The sequence below is a fragment of the Phoenix dactylifera genome, chromosome 8, assembly GCF_051530095.1.
Source record: "Phoenix dactylifera cultivar Ajwa chromosome 8, Ajwa_hap1_PhDact_Kaust_v1.1, whole genome shotgun sequence".
NCBI classification, from domain to species: Eukaryota; Viridiplantae; Streptophyta; class Magnoliopsida; order Arecales; family Arecaceae; genus Phoenix; species Phoenix dactylifera.
Window position 1 is genome coordinate 23227136 of NC_143197.1, and position 16938 is coordinate 23244073.

Consider the following 16938-nt stretch of genomic DNA (forward strand, 5'->3'; position numbering starts at 1 on the left):
ATGCATTTATTTTCTTTCAGAGCTACTATCGTATCATAGATGGATATCCAGCCAATTAACAAATACCTTACTTTTCTCAGAAAATAAATAGTGTAGCATATTAGCTCCTTTTCCTCTATCTTCATTTCTTATTTTAATTCACAAACCAATTAGACAATTCTAGAATGATAAATATTTAAATTTCAAATTTTAGATTGATAGCTTATAATTTTTCATCTCCATACATAACTTTTGAAGTCCCTCTTTTAAAACAATCCATTCAAACATATCATTTTCATGCAAATAACAACAATTTTCTAAAATTTATATAATTAACTTTTTTAAAAAAATTTCTAACTTAAATGTGCATTATACTTGCTTTGTTGTTATTAGTATGAAATAATAAAAATGGGTTGATTATCCTCAAGTCCATTATCCTCCTAATATTACTATTTCCTTGATTAACTTGCCAACATAGTATTATTTAAATGAAAATGAAGAAAGAACTTACATGATCATGGAAGAAACATAGATTTAATAAAAAGAAAATGCATAAAATGCATGCAAGCATAGGCTGCACTAGACATTGTATAATCTGAATACATATAATGCTTTGATGATGCTTCTTTAATCCACCAAAAATGTCCATTATTTATGATTAATTAATTCTTAGAACACCTGTAAATTGGTGCATCTTAGTTGAATATAGGATACTTATTTATATGCTAAAAATTAGATCGCAGATTTGATCATGATAAGTTTGACTTCCATAACTTCTGTCACGCCCCCGGCCCGAGATCGCAAGCCAAACTCTCCCCACGAGCATGCAAGGCATCTAAACCAAACACCTCAATTATGTAATTCTAAAATAATTTAACTGAATAAATGCAATCTTATTCCATTGACTAACTCAAGTCATAAGGTCTCACAAGTCTAAATACGCAGCGGAATAATCATTTACCAATATACAGAAATCTAGTTCTTAAAATAACAAAAGTCCACCAATCATAATAAATGTCTATAATAACAAATCAACTTAAATAACCCTAATCTAAGATAACTTGTGCCACAATCCTTCTAGTCGCTCTCCCAATTTGAATCCCCAATAGACTATTTCTCGAAATCTGTAAAACAACAAGAGATGGTATAATGAGCTAGACAGCCCAGTAAGTAATGAACACTCTAGCTAGATAAATCAAGCAATAATATATGGAAAATAAATAAATATGCAGTTCCAAAGTATAGGTCAAATATTTCTTGAATTCATAAGATTCTTTTCGCGGTTTCAAGATTCTTTCACATATTCAATTCATCTTGTCGATCCTGGACTGTGACCACATGTTCCCTGTGGCAGGGTCATCAACACTGACTAATCTTTTTGCGGTGAGTCCTTCAGGACAGTCAATTGCCAACGTATCTGCCCCCATTGGCAGGGTCCTCAACATAGCCAGGTCGAAGTTCAGTTTGTTCTCTATTTCATATTTCAGTTATATAAAAACAATATACAGTGTCAAAACCAAATGTCGTTCATATCTCAATTTCTTTTAATTTATCAGATTCAACTCAACAGCCAGAAATTATGACCACATGTTCCCTGTGGCAGGGTCATATCACCGACTATTCTTCTTGCAGTACCAATGTATTAGCCTCTATTGGCAGGGTCCTCAACATAGCTCGACTGCAAGTCTGAATCTATTTTAAGTCATTATCTTTTCTTACATTATATTGAGTGTTTCAAGCCGAAAAATACAATGTAAGAGCAATTAAATACAATTCAAACCAGAAGCAAATATGTTCAATCAGAGTCATACAATATTCTAAAAATATACATATAATCCATGCATCAAATTCGTAATCACAAATAATTCGATTTGTAAAATAGATATTTAGTTTGTCGATAAATCTAGTAAAGAGGTTACATCACTTACTTGCGAACGCGATCCACAATAAATCCAATTAATTCCGTAAATCTCTCGCAGAACCTAATATCCAAAAATCATATTCTTCTTTTAAAATCCATCACAATATATGTATACAAAAACTTAAATTTTAATATTCTCCCATGGCTGATCCTACAGAAGTGCCTAGCACCCTGAGTTCGGGTTCATACCCGTAAACCACCCCCTCTCTTTATTCATTTTTTTTTCTTTTTCCTTCTTCTTTTCTTTTTTCTTTTTTTTTCCTTCTTTTCTTTTTTTTTTCTTTTCTTTCCTTTCCTTTTTCTTTTCTTCTCTTCTTCTCCAGAAACTTCTCCCGACTTCTTTTCTTTCCTTCCCCTTCATTTTACAATACAAAATTTTGAGAGATTTTAACTTTTTAATCTAAATAGTAAAATGTTATAGTAATATGTTGATCTTTTTAAAAAATATGCATTTATAATGAAGAAAAAGTTAATTAGATGCTGTTAAAGAGCGGCCCTACTCTTTTGGATTCTAATTATTTTCTTTGGAAAATCTTAAAGATATTAGGACATTTTTGAAAAGAAATAAGGAGTTACGTTTGTTGCCTCTCAGACATCTTCAAGTTCTATATATTGTGTCATTAATACGATTTTATGTCAATATCATCACCGGAGCATACAAGCATATAACATTTTATTATGTTGAGAATCTTTTAAAATTTAGGATATTATTCTTGCATTCATAGTGTTTACTGGCTTTATCAATGTATTTTTTATGCTAAAGAAAGATTCTGTTGGTAAGAAAAGCGGAGGTTTAAGACTTCATTATAACAAATGAAGGACATTATATAAAAACTTGTCATACGGTAGGCATGTTGGATTATATTATCTTATATAGAAAATAAAATTATCTATATATGAAAACCTAGCTTTTTGAGTTTGTATCTAGTTCAAAAATCCACCATCCATGCTAGCTGTTACAAATTGTTGATGATTGGACATGGCAAGAGATGACAAGCATATGTTCATGCTATTATTATTCACCTTATTTAATCATGCTTTTATGATGAATTTAGAGATAAGTCCTAGTGATCGAACAAAGCCCTTCAATTCAGAACATAAACCAAAGAGAACCCCAATAGTTGCTAATTGGGTAGGATCAAAAGATTATACTAATTATGAAATATGACAAGGAACAAGTCCAATTCGTTGCTAGATTGGAGTCTATATTCGATCCAACACAAGTTTAGGTCTAATGCAATATGAAAAAAAAAGTTGCACTGTTCATTTGATGAAAATAATATAACATGTATAAGAAGTGCAGAAAATGCTGCCACTAATACCATTGGCACAAATATGGCTCAACTATAATTGCATGTTTATTCTATAAAAATTAGTCTCAATACTCCATCTACAAATCCAAAGATGGCAAGAAGACAATTGATACACGGATAAGCAATTCTAGCATCAAGAGGTTTTAAGTTAGAATGCACTAATGCTAGCCAAGTCACTCATTTGAGACTACATTAACATGGAAATTAGTTTGGAATAGGTCAGGTCGGAAAACATATAATGCAAACTTAATCTAGTCTTTGAAATGGATAATTTTTCAACTTAATTTATCTCTAACTTACAGTCACCCTTACATTATATCAACAGTCACGGGTCCAAAATAAGATGTTCCGATCTAAGTTGAAGAGAAAACAGGCTTGCATATTAATCATAGAAAGGTTTGATATATACTTCACTTAGATGATGCAGCTAGAAAAGTCTACAAGAAATGCACAAATTATCAGTTCTCTACTTGGAAAAGTCTGTTTGAAATTAGTAAGATAAGCAGGAAGATGCTTATGTCGATGCTTGACAAAAATGAGTGGAGAAGCGAGTAATAGTGAGAATAACAACCTAAGAAGGTTAAATAGGTATAGGAACTGTATCTATGATGGTCAAAGATGAGATAAGTTGTACAAGGCTTTTTGAAAGATGACAACCATGCATCTTTAATATCTAATCAAAATAAAGTATGGTTTTGTAGAACCATAGACACGCTACAAGATATGATCATGCTCTTCAAGCACAGAGATAACTAGTAAAATTATTCTATATAACATGGCAATATGAATACAAGCATTCTTTTGCTGATGAAGATGTAAGAGACTCGTGGAGTATATACGCAAAAAGAATGGGATACAATGTGTGCCTACATTGCTTCATACTCTTGAACATCTTTAATCTCAGTTTTTAATGTTTTTTTACTATTTTTCAAGATCTAGGAAAAACGAATATTTCAAACCTTATGCCCTGTACACATCAGACATGTATCGGATATCAATTTTGTTGGATACTGCTGAGATACATGTGCAAGATTTAAGCTAAATATCTTGTTTTCAAGATTAAAAAAGTCTCCTAAATTGACGTAATTGGGAGCATAGGGCGGTAATCTCCAAAGTTACCTTGTGGAAGACTAGAACCAGATATATAAGAGAAGTAAAAAATTAAAGCTAAGGATCTAAATGCTACGAAAGAAACTAGAGGAAGGGATAAGTAGTAGGTTCTTATCTCTAAGAACTCCACCAACTAGCCACGTCATCAGTCTACATAATCCACTAGGATTGCATGGAATTTACTATGCAGAAAGAATACCAACGTGCACCCAATAAAAGACAAGCTTTATAAATTTTTTAATGATCAAGGAGTTGGAGTATTTATAACGATAGGCTCCTAATTAAAACTCATAGAAGTTCGATTTCTATACGACGTAGTTTTCCTAAAAGGAAAAATAAAAAAAAAATAAATATTAGTTTTCTAGAGTTTGTAGTACTTATAAACTAGTGAACAAGTGCTTCTAGAAGAGAACAAGAAAAAGTGACTAAAAGTCTAGAAAAATTGTCATCGACTCGACAAGGTTCAAATTAAGTTAAACTTCATCAGCAGTGCATCAACACGATAAGTTTTCAATAAAATAGCCATAACTTTCTCATCTGAGATCCTATTGAGGTGATTCAAAATGTGTTGGAAAGTTAACTCGATCTCAGACATCTTCAATGTAAGATGATCTCAAAATTCCACTTGGAGTGATTGTGGTAATGTCTTAATTAAAATTGATGTTTGTTGGAGTGCAACATGATCTATTATTGGCTTATTTGCAAAACTTAACCTCATTCGACCCTTGTGAGCCAAGTATCATCTCATATATTTTCTTCATTAGAGATCTAAAGATAACTTGAGGACTTGTGGGAGTGATGGATGCAGGATTGGTCCACAGGCTTGCTTCAACTCAGTCTCTTATACATCTATGAGTGCCTCTTTAGTTCTGATGATGTTTGTCTATGTTTACACACCTTTGGGGCATTCAATCTTGAAACTTGATGGAAGATGGTTTAGAGTCAAATAGCCATAAGGTCGTATATTTCTGACTTGCATCGCACATACTTCCCGAATAGACTCAAAGTATTTCATGTATACCTCAAAAAAGAAGGGGAAGATGTTTTTTTTTTATTTCTTTCCCTTTTTATGAATATTAATCTTTCAGTGATAAATAATTAATTGTGATGTTTGTGAGTTTTGATTTATAAATATAGAGTATGGGTTTTTCCTTTTAATAACTGAATATCTTTTTTATTTCTTTTTTTTGTCTTTTTTGGCTTGTTTCTCCAGTGGAACCTGATAACCTTTTCTTCAGAAATCTTATAAACTAAGTCCATATAATCTCCCTAATGTAGATGCCATGCATTAGCAATCTAGAAGGATTACATATTCATTATACAGTTGAAATAGAAAAAGATATGTATTATAACAGAGCAAAAAAAGTTGAGGCTGCATATCAGATATCAGAGTAGGTTATGTTCATGCCTTATCAAGCTAGGTAAGCCAAGAATGTAGTGCATGTCCGGACATCATATCCCTCCCAACCAGAATATAACTTGCAGACATATTTACATGCACGTAGCAAAACTCCAGAGGTTTGTTTTTATTTGCAATGATCAGGGTCACATGAAACAATTAAAGTTAAGGGAAGAAGAAAAAATTTAAAATTATTTGAAATATATTCACATGAAAATCTGAACGCATGCAAATACTATACAGATTCATACAAAAATATTTCTGTTCATAAGTTGCATATATAAACTCTTCTAACTGAAACTCAAAATCCTGAAATACAATGGAACTATAAATATAGAATAAAAAAGTAAAATATGGACATTTTTACATAACGTGCTCATACAAATGCGAATGTAAACATGTAGAGATTAGAGACACCAGGCCAATATGACAATGTACGTACAGTTCCAGGACGTGCTAAGAGGAACATGGAAACTGCAGGAGCTACGACGTTAGCTGCTCAAAAAATCGATAGGTTAACGCAACCATTTATGCTTCAGAACATTCTGCATTTCTTCCTCCTTGTCTTTTTTTTGGTATCTCCATTATTGTTTCCATAGGTTGGCGACATATAGGGCATTTATTTGAGTGAAGCCTTAACACTTTTGCACATTCACCACACATACACTGGAATATGAAACCAAGTTATCAGACTTGAGGTTCTATCATATCCATGAGAGAGAAAACAAGTGCTACAATATTCCCCAGTCTCGTTAATGACTTAAAAGTAAAAAAAATAAAACAGATAATAACATCTTGTAGTTGATTGAATTCTCACCATGTGCAGACAAGGAAGAACAGCAGTATCCCTTGATTCAGACATACAAATAACACATTCCTTTTCAGAATCATCACCATCAAATCCTGCTTCTGCTGAAATCCCAACATCAAAAATTTCTTTCAGTTCGTAGTGTTTACCGTCGACCCACAATATTTGTTTTAGAACTTTTACTTGGAAGGATCCATCATTATTCTTCTCTATGACTGCTTCAGTAATCTGAGCATGGGCAGCAGCTGTAGACCGACATGCAAGTTCATTTTTGGGAAGATGCAGTGGGAAAGGTTCAGCATAGACAACCAGTGGGAAGAAACATCCATCTAATGGCTTTGAAAGTTCATCTAACTCAAAGAAACCCAGATCGATACCGGTTCCTGAAGGCTGGTGAAATTTCTGACTCCCTCCTTTTTGAAAAGGTATGCATACATCCATGCACAAGTCAGGATAAAAAAGGGAGAAACTACCATTTAGCCCTTCCTTTGCAAAGTAAAGGATAGTAAAACTGTCATACAAAACATGAGTTGCAAAGTAAGTTGCAAACCCACCATTTTAGAGTTCCTCATACATCATTATTTGCAAGTTTTAATAGAGTAATAGATAACTAATTTAAATACGGAAAGATAAAATACTCATTCATGTCTTACTTTTGCATTTCATTTCATACCTACAATGTTAAAATCCTCTCAGAAAGAAAGCTTATTCACTTCTATAATAACATAATATCATGACCATGACTTGCTCTAAGATGGGAATGGATTAGAATTTTCCAATTTTTTCATTTTTTTCTGCAGAAGGAACAGTTCAATGTCCGCAGTTTTGGTACTGAATACTATGCTATTTAGGTACTAGTATGGTATGGTACTGAACCGTACCATACCAACATCTATACGCAAGTGTGTACCAGTTCAATACTGAAACAGTATTTTTGTTTTTTTTTATTATTTATTTTTGAAGATTATCTTATGGTTTATGGATGTTTAAATTATGATATTCATGCTCATCTCAAACTAAACTATCAAATGGAAAAAATTGTCATTCAATTTTACCTTCAAGATTACAATTATGGAGGATTATTTTATTGTCATGTATCAAATTTTTGTGCACATATAAATGAAAATCCAGGCTACCTTGTTTCTTAGTATTAAGATTATTTGCTATTTTTCAAATGGTGAGCACCAGCTTATTTAAATCATCTTCCTTTTAACTGTCAATATTTTGTTAGCTTACAGTTCATTATTCCAATTCGATCTATAATTATTTCATGTCTCCCATAAATGATTTAAAGTTGTTGCCATAACCTTGTTATATAGTATTATTTGATATCTCAAATGAAAGGATTCAATTGGAAAAGGGAATGTTCGATATTTCTTGAGATAAAATTGGCATTAGTTATGCTAAGAATTATCTGGATGCACCTATATATGCATCGTATTGTAGAAACAGACAGATAATGACATGCTATAGGACCTCTTTGTTTCATTGAGATGGTTTTTATCTTGAACATTTGTTGTTCTTATATAACTGTTCTGTAGCATGAAATCATGCGTGGACATTACATCCCAAAATCTTGTTATTGTCTTGCTTCTAGGCTTATAATTGCACCTCGCTGTATCTCTCTCTAATTGCAGCTATCCGATTTCTTGCTTTAATGAAACCAGCAGATGTGTGGGAAATTTGTGTTCCTCATTTACAATCAGAATCTCTATCATGGGATTCCAAAGTTTTCACCAAAGTTTTTGATAAATGTTATATTGGAGACAGAATCAAATTTTAGCCGGATTTCTATATCGAATAATTATATCTTGTTTCCTTATTATCCAGTTCTATTTCTAGTATAATTTTGTACCGTGTTTAATCCCAAACTATGGATCATGTCTTATATATGAACGCCAAGTAACAATATACCTAAAAAATTAATTTTAATTCAGATTGATGTAGAACCCAAAATTTTTACAAAATTTGGCATGTATATCCCTGATTTTACCAATTTTTGATCTATTTTAAACATAAAAATGAAAAAAAAAAAGGAGAAGAATGAAAAGAAAAGAGGGGATTATACCGGATTTGGCTTGGATTCAAGCTCAAAATCGACAAAAGAACCCTCTTTCCCGAATTTTCCTCACAAAGCCCAGTCCCGATTTCAACAAGAGAGAGTAGAAGTTCATAAGATGACTTTTCTCTATTATTAAGGTCAATAAAGAGCCAAACCAACCCGAAAGGCTCTAATCCGAGCAGAACCAAGCAGTTCCACTTAGTTCGAGCTTGTTCGGGCCCCTTACCAACCCAAAGAGTCATTTCGATCTGGTACTGCACTAGTTTGGGTCGGTGTACCTAGAACCAGATGGTTTAGGTTAATTTGACATTCCTTGACCCCATCTTTAATCCCAGTTCTATGAATATTGCTTAATTGTTCAAAGTTCAATCCCACTTTGATAAGTATCACGGTTTCTATGGCACACCCCTCATACTGAGTCTCGATTCAAACCTCATATGGTCTGGTTAGTATAGGGTGGTACACACCAATATGAACCTTGGATTAAAATATTTGGACCTCTCAAAGATGATGTCCAGCAGGAGTCAGTTCTTAAATTGTACCATATTATGTTTTAATACTAATGCTAGGCTTTTTAATCTTGAACCTTAGTCTTTGGTACCATTCACTACTTTAAAGATTTCCATTAACCGGAATATATTTCAATTGTTAATTTTAACATATATATGTTTTTAGTGTACGTAATGTTAATTTCAAATTATGTGGAGCTGTGTACTCCCTAGTGTGGTTAATACAAGTTTGAACTTGATTTTTCAAAACTTTTTAAGAATTTACATTTACAATAAATCTCCAACCTAATGAATTAACATTGTGAATTTTATGCAAATAAGTAAAAGATTCTGATTGCATCATGGATGGCTTCATTGTTGACTATATCAATCTATATTAAGGTCTGTTGAATCTGTACCTGGATCCATACCGGTCTGTACCATACTGAACGAGTTAGGCATGCCAGTTTATGGACTAACACACCTTTTTTTTGGAGTTCTCAAAAAAAATTAATTGGTAATCGCTCTTTTCGACTTTTTTTATAAATTTAAGTCCAATTTGATATTTTTTTTAATTTTTTTTTGATATTTTTTGATGTTTCTATGATTTCGGTTTAACCTAAGTAATTCATGTTATTATTTTAAAATGATACAAATCATAAAATGAACAACATAAAATATCCTCAAATCAAGTAGTGACGTAAAAACTAAAAAATAATACAATCAATTACATACTTTTAAAGTCCAACATATATACCGATATCTAAAATCAGGTTGAGTGGTGATGCCTCTCATAGATATTCGGATTATCAGCATAGTCAGAAGGCACATCAACCCACCCCTATAACCAAGCGGCATTATAGTTTTGTACATTCATCCCATAAGAAATTTATGTCGAGTTATAAGTACTCTCAGATCTCTCGCTGAAGCTTTAGCTCTTGGAGGTGTCCTTTGGCTGATAATAATGTTGTAGAGAGACCCATCCAAATATGCCGATAGCAAAGTCCGACCCGTAAGATAATCCAGACTTGTAGAGTAGTAGCCACCAAAAGATGCCTCAGACGCACTATATCCATATCCATATCCATATCCGTATGGGTCATAGACTGCATGTACTTGTGGATAATAGGATCCAGTATATGGCTCGAAATCTAATACGTCTATGGATCCTACTCCACGTGCGAGGTCATCTACAACTGCATCGTGTCCTCCTAAATGACCTTTAGGAGCCCGTCTCCTATATATAATTCTATCCTCGCGGGTTCTATCAAATTATGCATCGTGGTCCCTATCTTATGTAGTATGCATAAATTGCAACTCATCAGTGAATCAAAAACCACCTTGGAGTTGTCTCATAAACACCAGCTACCTCTCCTCCACTCTCTCTCTAGCCAACAGATCCATGACCACCAAAATTCTTATCGCTATTGCTCCTGGTCTCTAAATATGAGTGTACCGACTTCTCCTCCATACTCTCCATTGGGGCTCGAAGTGCCTTTTGTTTTTCTTTTTTGGTGTGCTGGGAAGCTGCCTTCTTACCCTTCATGCACCTCTCTGCCTAGCTATACTGGGAGGATGTATATCGTCCTCCAGACCGAGTCGACCGGATAGTATAGTGGCCTTATCTAAGCATCTCTGTATCATATCTTTGAGAGGATGTTTCGGACAAGGAGTCATGTGGTGCTGGCTCCTCTCTAGTTGTGGCTAATCAGCTAGATGAAGGCATGGAATATTATGCTCAGCCCATTGACCTGCATCAACCATAGCCTCGCTGGCTATGAAACTGGTCGATCATGGAGGCGATCCTCATTCCTCAAGCTTCGGATCTTGCTGCTGACCCACAAGTCATCCGATCATAGGATCATCCTCATCATCAACGAAAGTACTATAAATCGGATTTGTATACTCGAGCTCCACTTTTTTTCTGAATGCACTTTAGCCTCAACCTCAGATTGTAATGAACATATACATAGTCTTTGAGGTACTTCTGTGTTAAATGATTCCTCTGCTTGCTGTGGATGAGGGCAAAGGTGGACCAATTGTGCTCATAGCCACTCGAGGAGATCATATGAGAGAGGATTCAGATAGCTAGCCGTTTAAGATATTTTGAGGATAACTCAAAATGAATCCACCATTCAACTGCAAAAATATTAAAAAAAATTACATATAAAATAGTACCATATTAATAACCATCTAATGTCAGGTAAATATCCTTCTAATATGTAATATATCTAGATTCATACTTTTCTTACTGATGACAACTGCCGATACTCCAAAACTATCGCTACCCTCTCTAAATATTTTAGTTTATGAAAAAAAATTATGTTGTGCTATGTTAATAATAGAAGATACCAGTTAACTTACACATGTCACTTAAGTTAACTTACCTCTTCTAGACATAGGGCCATGACTTCTAGATCTGGCTCCATCTTGTAAATTATATTATGGAGAGTGGCCGAAAGTTCGTCATCCATATCGATTCTAGATACAATATACTGAAACCGAGGGTTCAAATAGTATGCTATAGAGTTCGTTATTGTCTTAATAAAATTAAATAAGTACAAGAGCTATCTAATTTTTAATATTCTTACTTACCTACTAGATATAAATTTCCATCTATTTGGTAGCTCCACCGCCTCTCAATAATGTCGATGTACTCCTGGGCATGCGTCGGATCTACCTTGATGATCTGGGTCTTTGCCCTCTCCATCATGTGATATAGGAAGACCATAGGAGTACCTCTCATTGTCCATAGCCCAAAGAACTTCATACAATGGTCTGATAGCCTTCACTATCACAGTGGCCCGCTACCAGAATATCTATCTCGTCACCAAGTCCTTGACACTACTATCTTCAGTGCCGACTCTTGTATATCTATTTTTCTACCACTCGGGACTGACAAACATTTGACGTGGGGTTGCTTTCTTCTCAAAAAGGCTATTAAGTGCAACGTAGTTGGTAGTAAACCATATGACTTTTAGTCTCAAGATTTCTCCCCTTGTATACCTCCTCATCAGTAAAAGGACCCATGCATAGTTATAAATATACATGGTGATGGTTTGGGTTGTCTCCACTTTCTATTGCACCCTACGAATCTTCGCAATATCCATCAACATGAGGTCGATACAATGTGCAGCACATGGGGTTCAGAAAATACGTGGCTACCACTCCATCAAGATCTCCCCTATGGCCTTATATTGTGACTCATTATCAGTAATTACATGCACGACATTCTCCTCTCCTATCTTATCAATCACCTCCTCCATTAGTTTGAAGACGTATGAAGCATCGTGCACCTGATCAGAAGCATTAACCAATTTGTGGAAGAAAGTCTCATATTACAGTATGCCAGATAGATGATAATGCTCTGCCTAGTAGGATCGGTCCAACCATCACACATCACAGTCGGTCCATATGTGGGCAACTTGCTCTTGTAGGAAGCAATCCATTTCTTTAACTCTCCTTATTACTGTTAAGAAGCTCACCGTAGATGTCCTTCGGACCTGAAGGATCTACACCGGAACCGACATCCTGTTTGGCGAAAATGGCAGACATCTCGTATGTATTGTCTGCTACATTCATTGGGATGTGGTTGAAGTAGAAACAGGATCCAATAGCTCACCACATATCTTTCTTCTTATCCTTCTTCAGCATTGAGTCAACCCTCTACTACTTTAAATCTCTACTAGAGAAAGCATGTGGATTTAAATCATGAATTGCTGCTACTCGAAGAATCTCTCTGAATAATTTTTTTCTGCTACCAAAAGCCTCCAGCATAGACGTAGTCCGGCCACCGCCTTTGCTAATGGCCTCCTTGACTGAGGTGGTCCTCCTGAACTCGGGATCTGACCCACTGCTCGTAAAACTAGAGCCCGACTTATAGTACAAGGGCCCAAATCGAGTCCTATGCATGGCTACCTCATCCTGCGGCCACTGATCATCCAGGCTCGCCTACATAGTAGTCTGGCTCTGCCACGCGACAGTCCACATCCATCTTCTTCTTGGCAACCCTTTTCTTCGTTGCTCTAAAATCAACGAAGTGCTTCTTCACTAGTTATCGAACCTCTTATGGGCATTTTCAATATATAAATACGTCGAGGCGACCACCAATTAAGTGTTGCTTCAACTTGGTTACCTCTTCTTCCTTGAACTCTGTGTTACACTAGTTGCACTTTCAATAGTGTCAGCTTGAGAACATTTGTCCATGATCTTAGCCAAGATCACGCTCTAGGTCTTTTTCTTAATGGTTCTATTCCTTCAGATTTATCAAGTACGTCAATTTATTAATTATTTAAAAATAGCAAAATTAATTTACGATGAAGATAATTTTTTTTACCTTAAAAATGCATCAAACTTATCTAATGCATAACCCTAATTTTTCTTATTCTTATATTTATTTATATATTTTTAATAATTTTTATATTTAAAAATATGTTTAAATATCATAAATTTAAAAAATATGATTTCCACCTCAAATATTACTTCTGAATTATGTAGTATGTACTAGTAATTTTTCATAATTTTTTGGTATTATTTATATATTTTAAGTTATTTTTAAATTTAAAAATATTTTTTAAACATTAATATCTTAAAAAATTAATTTTAGCTCAGATACTGTAGAATTCAATAATAAGTACTACATATATTTTTTTAGGCTCTCGGATATGCATCAAAGACTGCTTATTTTATATTTTTTTAAAAATTTAGGCTTAAGCCACTGTACGCATGATCGCATTAAAATTTGAATGAATGGATACCAGATTTTTTATATAAAGTAGCTTGCATGCCTCTAAATTTGTTTTTGATTTTACCTTTTATTAATTTTTATTTATTTAAAAAATTATTTTTTACTCTAAAAATATATTTTTAATTTCTAAAAATTATATATAATACAAATATTAAAACTTTTTATGCCAGTGTGTATATCGTTCATAGATCTACAACATATGAAAAAATCAAGTCCAAATTAAAAATTTTGGCATGATCTTCTTTCATTTTGCAATTTTTGAGTTATTTTTTCAAGCCCCAAAAAAAAGGAAATGAGATAGGAGAGAAAAGGCATACCTTATTTAGCCTTTGATCCTCCTTTTGATGGTCTAAATTGATGTTATTTATAAATCTTTTGGAAAGAAGAAGCGGCGGAGCCGTTTTCAAATAGCATTGGGAAGGCCTCTCGAGTCTTCTCAACACTAGGCGGCAGTGGCAATAATATCATACCCAATCTGGTTCGAACCGGGTTGACTCGATGCGAACTAGCTGGTTCGCACCGAGTCGATACCGAACTAGCCGGTTCTGGCTAGTTCCTGCCAATCCAATAGCGGTTCCGGGCAGAACCGAATATAATAGCCGAACTGATCCAGTTTCGCATTAGGTCAGCTCGGTACTGTCTGAACCAGGCAGCTCATTCCAAAAACTTTTAGTTGGCCGTAAAGGTAAACTTACTTTGCCTAAAGAAAGTCCATCCTCCCTCTAATTTTCTGGCACTTCCCGTAACCGGCAAGTGATAGTTTTGCACATGTTATAAATGCAAACATTCTCAGAAAATATGAAGGGCTTGGTTCATCACTCACATAAAGGTATTCGGTGCTTTGAACAACCTAAAGGGCATGCATAACTAACAATTTATGCTGCATCTCATCAATCTAGAATGTAGGCTTCCACTAATCCCCAATGTGTAGTTGCACAAAAAAAAAAAATCTAAAATCCATCTCAGAGAAATACATGTATTATCCAAAAACTAGATAATGTATTGAGTCTAGCTGTGAGGCACCTATATATAGTTGATGGCATGGTTATGTTCTATTTCAGCCGAAATGCTTTTGAAACAATAAAATGTTCGAGACTTCTGTTTTTAGCATACAGTTTAACTCCAGAATGCAATCAGGAAATTTCCGGACCACTTCTTTGTTTTAACTAATGTGATACATAAAGTAAATAGTAAATAAATATCCTGCTTGTGTCTAAATTATTTGACTAAAAAATTGGATACAACTATCACATGTGATTTGAAGGATCTCTGTATCCAAATAGGCTCTAAGGGCAAATTTGATGTTGGGAAAGCCAAGGCACATTCTTGTTGATTGTCCTATAATTAATTCTTCCTTTGAAATAAGTAGTCTTCAACTCCAATCACTTTTGGAACAAAAATAATTGCATCTTTGGATAAGATTAGCAAACCTAATGCAACAAACAAAATGGCTCTTCATCCATCTGAAAATCAATGATAAATTCAGTGGAATATCACTCCTTTTTCAGGTACTTGAATGGAAATCAAATGGAAAACTATATTCTGTATGAGTAACCAACTAAGCAACATATAAATGGATAAGGTGCAAAAATTGCATGCTGCAATATTAGAATTTGAAGCACAAAAGTGAATTTAAAAAAGGCAATAAAAATCAATCACCTCCCATCAACTAAAGAGTCAAAAGTGAATGAAACCAGATGGTGATCAGGATTGAGCTTGTCAGGCTCCAGCCGGATCGAGTTCTTATGCAAATTCACATAGTTCTTGACGGTCGTCGCCTTCTGATGCTCGACATACGAAGCCGGCTGCCTCGAAGCAACCATCGTCTCATTCACAGAAGAAGACGAGAAGGAAGAGGAAGAGGAAGACGGCCACTCACTTCCTCGATCAGCAGCATAATGAGAAGAAGAAGACGGATGAGGAGGGGGTCTTGGGGAAGGATGATGAGCGTGGTGAGGAGTGGATTGAAAAGAAACAAGATAACTGGGTTGGGGAGGAGGTGCTGGTGGAGGAGGATTAAAGAGGCCCAAGTTGGGTGGAGGACGGATGGAAGAGGGGTTGAAAGAACGATGGCGGTGGTGTCTTCCTCTTCTTGTGCTTGTGGACTGACCCATGCTCCTTCCCCTCTGTGTTCTTTGCAATTCTTTTGCTCAGCTGTGGTTTTTTACGGTGCTTGGTGCGGGGGGGAGTGGAGAGGGATGCAAGGAAGACTTGCATTTGATTTTTCTGAGAGGCAAGAACAGATGAAGACGAAGTGGGGAAGACTTTCTGATCGTGATGTTGCGAAATTGGGACCCGGGAAGAGATAAGAAACAACGGGAACCATGTTTAATATATGTTTTGCTTGCTGGAGAGAATGGGACGTTATAGCCGATGGGTTGCGTGGGACTGCTTCTCAGCACCCACAGCTTCTGAGTTTGTTCGTTTGCAAAGAGGCAAAATAGACCAAGCCTTTGTGTGCATGCATGGATGAGACAATCCTTGTGCATGAAACCATTCTCTATAAAGCTGCAAATCAAGATGCGTTACTGATGTTATTATGTCGATACATCTAGCAGAAAAGCTGATTCGGTGTACTAAATATAGATACACTCTCTATGCTGTATACTGATACCAAATAGGTATGATCTAATATATTTGTACTATCCAATTCGATACAGTATCAGTATCAGCTCGAGTTTAACTAAATAATTAATTAAGCATGTCAACAGAGAAAATAAGCCAAGCTCAAACCAGATGGTGGCAAATTCAGATTAAAACCTTAGGCCGAGAAGGTTAACTCGACAAGTAGCTTGTTCATTTTAACAGCTGAGCCTAGTTTGATATTTGCAAAGGTGGTTGCATGGTTATAACCTTTTACAAACACAATCAATTTTAGATTTCAGTAAACAATTATATACCTGCCCTTATGATCACCACGAGAGAATTCATGTATGTGCGTCGACCTGTAATTATTTATATGCATGTATCAATGATTGTAGTGTACATCAAATGTATGCATCATTCGAAGGTGGGGAGGTGTAATAGTCTAGTTAATTTCGACATGTCATTTGTGCAAAAGAAGTGGAATTTTTCCTTTCAAACCCACCTGACTCGTCCATTGAAACTAAG

At 35.0% G+C, this 16938-nt stretch overlaps 1 protein-coding gene across 3 annotated transcripts; it reads right to left on the reverse strand.

Moving 5' to 3' along the window:
- Positions 1–545: 545 nt before the first annotated feature.
- LOC103708001 (putative E3 ubiquitin-protein ligase LUL4) lies at positions 546–16928 on the reverse strand. Of its 3 annotated transcripts, XM_088703120.2 has the most exons (5): positions 15487–16928; positions 6540–7041; positions 6165–6388; positions 1908–1961; positions 607–1103 (listed from the first exon to the last, which is right to left on the reverse strand). In XM_088703120.2, exons 1-3 carry the CDS (start codon positions 15939–15941, stop codon positions 6251–6253), a joined length of 1095 nt encoding a protein of 364 aa, XP_088559246.2. In that variant the 5' UTR covers positions 15942–16928; the 3' UTR covers positions 607–1103; positions 1908–1961; positions 6165–6250. The 3 variants fall into 3 exon arrangements, with proteins under 3 accessions (XP_088559245.2, XP_088559246.2, XP_026660794.4); XM_088703119.2 differs by having other exon boundaries at positions 546–1103; positions 1908–6388; XM_026804993.4 differs by lacking the exon at positions 1908–1961 and having other exon boundaries at positions 612–1103.
- Between the last annotated feature and the right edge of the window lie 10 nt (positions 16929–16938).